A 6,000-nucleotide genomic window follows, 5' to 3' on the forward strand; every position below is an offset into this window, starting at 1 on the left:
GTTTTGCAGTTTTTTAAGATAAGTACTCCGGAAGAGGGTTAGCCATGCACCGAATGTTGATTACAAGAATGCATGACGGGGTGAGCAGTTGTTTTTGTGGGGGTTTTTTTTGTCTTAAGTGGTAAAGGTGGCCCAAGGGTCATGCTAATAGTAGGGGCAGGGGGTATACCGGGGCAGTTTTGTACATGTATTTTCTATGTTGAAACCCAAGTTCCAAATGTCTCGAGTATATGCTGTGTAGAAGCTTTTTTTTTGCCACCACAAATGACATTTGCGCAGCACCCTTTTCTTCCTTGTTTGGAAGATATCAGACAAGGTCTAGTCTATTCTTACTGGTATCAGATAAGGCTCACAATTGTGTACTTACTTTGTACGTGGCATCTGATTATTATACTAAAGTAGTTCAAGCTAATATTTTAAGAAATTAAAAGACAACGTCTAGCACTCTATCTACATAGGATGGCAGTAAATGTTTGAATTTGTCAAACAGTAGGTGGCCCCAGATTGCCGAAGGCAAAAATATTAGTTGGAATAAAATTTACCTTAGCAAATACAGACCAGCACATCAGACTTGAACTAACATACACGTAAACTTTTCTCTGAATATCATTCAGCTAATAATTTAGTGAATCCGTCTCAGCATAGTGACATTGATATTAGTGATGTATCAACACTTTCTTAGGTCTAACTGATATCAAAGGGCATGTTGTATTGCATATATATCTAAGCTTGGAATATGTTTCTTAAGGTTGTCTATTACAGCAATATTTAATTGACTATAACTACTACTACTACTGTAAAGCTGGCCATACGCCTATAGATTATCTGCAGACTTTCTATGGTCAGATGGAAAAAGTGCAACAGATTCCTCCATCTACGCTAAACTGTGAGGATGGAGGAAACCTCTTAGGGCCCGTTCACACTAGATGCAGTGCGCAAGTACTATTTTGATCGCAGGCATAATGTGCCTTGCGATCTCGTGCGGCCGATCGCATTGCGCATGGAGGGCGTGGCTACGGTGCCACTCACTTGAATGGCCCGCCATGCCCCCTCCTGCCCCACTAAAAAGTGAGCCGGTCGCAATGCGAGGCAGTGCGTTCTGGCCAGAATCGGGCCCAGAACGCACTGCATCTAGTGTGAACGGGCCCTCAGATTGTAAGCCCTCAGGGGCAGGGCCCTCCTTACCATCTTGTCTTGAATTGTATTGTAATTATAATGTTTTCCCTATATTGTAAAGCGCTGTGCAAACTGTTGGCGCTATATAAATCCTGTATAATAATAATTTCCCACTGGGCCAAGCTTCAGTATCTTGCTAGTCGGCCCCGCTGGATCTCAAAACACCTGAACAATGCCTGCATCCAATCAGACTGTTCAGGTGTTTTGAAAGCCAGTGCGGCCGACTAGCAAGATACTGAAGCTTGGTCCAGCGAGAGATTCCTCCATCCACACAGTTTAGCGTAGATGGAGGAATCTGTTGCACTTTTTCCATCTGACCATAGAAAACCTGCAGATAATCTATAGGTGTATGGCCAGCTTTAGAGCACACGTAAGAGATCCTTTTGCGCTGCCCTAAATCTGGCTTCCCTATCGCAGCCCGCACTAATATTTAATAAGGTGCATAGAATATAAATACTACAAATGTGGTATTTATACTAGTACTGTTACATTTTTTCTGTTCCTTAGGTATTTGATCTACTAGTATTACTACTCATTACTTAAAGGATCAGGACACTCAAAACTGATATTTAAGTCTTTGGTAGAAGATGAGAAGTTCAGTGGATCTCTGGAGACAGCATTAGACTACAGTCTGATAAGCCTTGTAAACCTATATAACATTTTCAAAAACAAAAGTATTCCTAAAAACTGATCAAAGGAACAGACAAGTGTGGCACAGAAAGCATATCCAATTACTGGCACTATGAAGGGGTGTCCTCAAGTCATTGCCTCAGTTCACTACTTACTGACTGAAGGAATATTGATAGCTTACTAACGGGGTGGGTAGATGATGCGGTTAAAGCCCAACTGAAGTCTCACACCTTCTTTTTTTCTCTTTATAAACCTCTATTGACTTATGTTATCATTTTAACTGATTTTTGCTTGTAAATGCCTTACCTTGCCCTTTTCTCTAAGTGGAAATGCACTTCCTGCTCTCCCACTCTGGAGCTCTATGGTGGCATAGCTGAGTAATGGGCACACCCCTCATCACAAGTGTCATCACACAGACTTGAGTATTAAGTACATCCCTCATCACAAGTGTGAATGGGATGTGAATGTCAAAAAATTAACTTCCTATTCTCCCTATTCAGTGCTCTATGGTGGTATAAATGGAGTAAATGGCACACCAGTCATCACAAGTGTCATCACATAGACTTGAGTATTGAGTATATCCTTCATCACAAGTGTCCTCACACAAATTTGTACATGAAGATGCCTTAAAAAAATTGTTATCCCTCAGTGGAAATGCACTCCCCCCTATTCAGTGCTCTATGCTGTTATAAGGTAGTAAATGGTACGCCGTGTCCTCACACAGACTTCTGGTGCTGAGGAAGAGAAGTGGAAAAACCTGACCAGGTCTGCTAGGTTAGAGTGCACAGAACAGGATGTTCAGACTCTATTGGACTGCATATTAAGACACAAAGTGCAACTGTTAGTGGAGGAAGCACTATAAAAATGGAACACGTGATGGATTTTAACCTTAAATTACGCTTAAAACAAAGCATGTAGGCTGCTATTGCTGAACTTTTTCTGAACCTGCCAGCTACCTGGCTGCCTCTGGTTTTAATGCATTCTGCATGATCTGGAACAAGCATGCATACAGAGATGTCTGAACTCCTGATCTCCATACTTGTTTTGGGTTAGTGACTTTGAAATGAACGGAGCCACTGAATCAGTAGGAGAGCCAGGCAGTTAATATTTTCAGAATCAAAGGTCTGTAGTGCCCATCTATATTTCCTTTATTGCTGAACTCCAGGAAAACAGCTAAATTCTTATTTGAAGTACATACACATGTATTGTCTGCCAAAGGTTTTTTAGTCCTTTGCAGCCAATGTTATGACTCAGGCACCCCTACCAGACCACCCACCCAGGTCCTGGACTTCCACCGCAGCAACAAATGCCAACTTGGTGACTGAACAACAATGGTGCCAAAACTCCGGTCACTTTGCTCCATTGGTTAGCGTGTTCACTGTCAAGGCATGTGCAATGCAGCAGTCTAATTGGCTCATAGTGCTGCTGATTCCTCTCCCAGTGCCAGTGCTCTGAGGTTTTTATAATTATATGTTTAGAAATTATAGTCTCCCAGGGAGACCACTTGCTGCAGTAACTGTGAGGTTATTGCAGCCTCTCTGTTGGGTTTCTAATTTATTTTATACCATACAAAATGCAGTAGACAAAGTGGGAACACTCCGATACAGCCCTGTTTTAGCCAGACAGAGACTTTTGGTTGGGAAGGAAGTGATGTTGCACTATAAAAAGATCTCGCTGATGGAGCCCCAAAGAAATGTATTAATCCAGTGGTTGGCTCAGCTGCCATATACCACCTATGATGGAAATATCACTTCAGGGTAGACTGCACCTTTAACCACTTAGCTATTTGAACAATACAAAACAGGTTCCTTGGTACTCTCTAAAGATGTTGCGTCTCCTAACATCTGCAGTTCTCTCCTATTTTTAAAGTAATCACTATATCTGATTTGTCTTCCTGTGAAGGGGATCTTTTATTTGCAAGCTTTATTTTTTTTTCCCTTTGAATTCCTGATCATTTCAAAAGCATTTCATTCATTGACAATATACAGAGCGATCATTACAACACATTCAAATGATGGCGACTTTTTCAATCTTAGAAACTCGTCACTCAGATTTAAAAACTCTTCTAATATTAAAAATTCAGGTTCATAAAAGGTTCATAAAATTATTAGTGGTATTTGATCCTACAATCTTGTAGCTTATGGCTACCTTAGATAGATTATTTTAATGAGTGTGGGAATACATTTTAAAAAATGCTATTCAGTATGTAAAACTTGGATAACATGCAGACCTGGATGAACTACAAGTTCCAGCAATCCAGAGCCATAGGCTCATAGGTTGTAGGTGCTGAGTTTCTATGGCTATGTAGGAAACAGAAGTGTGTCTCCGGGCTCAGACAGGTCACAGACGGTTCGCGATATGCTCTCTATACAGGTTACATCTACAGCATAGAACACACTGCAAAAATATATTGTTATCCCATTGCTATATAACAAATAAAATCAAAGAGCAGAATAAGACTGCTACATTAATAAAAAAATAAAACCCAGCTATGTCTAGCATGTTTGAGCATCAGAATAAAAGCATATTCCCCTAACGTTTGCATGATAATATAAAGATTTTATTCTAATGGAAAACTCAGAAAGGGGTTTAGCAAAATAAACATTTTACAATCAAAAGATTACTAGAACGAGCAATCAGAAGGCAATGCACAGGATGCATAACCCCTCTGCATGCACTTAATCATACTGCTGTTGCGCCAGATCATCCTAGAGAGCTGCGCTGAGGGGTACGTGGGTGCCTGTTACCTCATCCCTACATAATAATAGTTGCAAGCCCACTTTAGATAGACTATTGGACAGTTAAGAGCCACTCAAAGAGAGTCACAGGGAATGCAGAAATGAAAGGGTGCCCAGTGGACGGTCACATGGGGTCCAGTCTCTCCAGATGTGCAGAAGGAATTAAGGACAGTATGTGCTAACAATGCCCACAGTCAACATTAAGCCTCTATTTGCACCATATTGCTGCAGAGTTCAAGTACAATCAGGTGGTTATAGTATATGGGAGGGGGGCAGCAGTGACAGATCCACACACAGACACACACACACAGGCTGCTCTCCCTCCCAAATCCCAGATCCTCCTTACATGTGACCTTTACATACACAACATATAAGAAGTGCAGACACCAAGAAGTGCTGACTAATGACAGTCAGGTGTGTGCACTGCATATGTGTTCAATAGCACACAGAACACGTGCCTTAGCGTGTTGCTATTAGATCCTTCAGCTGATCCAGCGTTGGAAAAATTTTTAATCGTTTCCAGAAACTCTTTGCTGTGTCTGGGCTCATCCTATGCCATGCCGTCTCACCGAAGCCAAAATCTCTATGTACCTGAATGGATGACATTTACTAAAACTGGGAAGGGGGCGCATAGGGTACCTTTTAATGGCCGATCTTCTAGAAACATTTCAATACAGAGAGAACATTAATAGATGAGAGTATCTCAGTCCAACACACAGATTTGAGATCACTTTCGGAATCCCAGGACCCCCTTCCATATCCAGGGACAAATCAGCTAAACTTGGGATTGTCCCTGAAAATCAGAGGCTGCTGGCAAGTAGTCATAGACTCATATTGCCCATTGCACAATGTGTTTGCATTATGATGTGTCACATCTTAGCATGGAAACAGACGTATTTCATAGTATGCTCTTCTGCACACAGACATAAAAGTCATGCATGCACACATGCACTCTCGCACAGGCAGGGAATGGGATGAAGTCATGCCACACACATGTACTCACGATTTGAGGGGGTTGTGCAGGGCTGTGTTCATGGTGCTGCTGGTTATGAAGCAGGAACACTGCAGCCCCTCTAATATCACAATACTGTACAATTTCATTCATTCTGCACACAGCAGCCAATCACAGAAAGGGCTGAGAGAAGCCGGCCGCGGGGGCTGCCGGGAGTTGCAGTTCTGACGGCGGCAGACTCAAAAGGGGAAGGGAGGCAGGTGACTACGCGTCCCAGCATGCCGCGCGGGAGACAGGTCTGGGAGACTGAGAGAGAAGCGGATTGGTGGAGAGGGTTAGGGTACTGTAAGAGGGGGAGGTGGGCGACAAAAGAGGGGGGGAAGGAGAGACAGGAAGGAGGGGGGCGTAGTGGGGAACACAGGCAGAGTGGGGAGGAGGGAGACATTACAAGAGTGAGGGGGCATTACTGGAGGGGGGGAGTGATGGGAGAAGAATGGGGAGGGG

At 42.8% G+C, this 6,000-nt stretch overlaps 1 protein-coding gene across 1 annotated transcript in view; it reads right to left on the minus strand.

The window, feature by feature from the left end:
• The window catches only part of DPF1 (double PHD fingers 1), a 77,818-nt gene extending 72,182 nt beyond the window's left edge, over positions 1 to 5,636 (minus strand). The window contains exon 1 of the mRNA XM_018565067.1: positions 5,548 to 5,636. Coding sequence (XP_018420569.1) covers positions 5,548 to 5,579 — 32 coding nt within the window. The 5' untranslated portion in view covers positions 5,580 to 5,636. The remainder of the gene's footprint in view (positions 1 to 5,547) is intronic.
• Between the last annotated feature and the right edge of the window lie 364 nt (positions 5,637 to 6,000).

Source organism: Nanorana parkeri, unplaced genomic scaffold, assembly GCF_000935625.1.
Source record: "Nanorana parkeri isolate BGI_ZX_2015 unplaced genomic scaffold, ASM93562v1 scaffold810, whole genome shotgun sequence".
Taxonomy (NCBI): Eukaryota; Metazoa; Chordata; class Amphibia; order Anura; family Dicroglossidae; genus Nanorana; species Nanorana parkeri.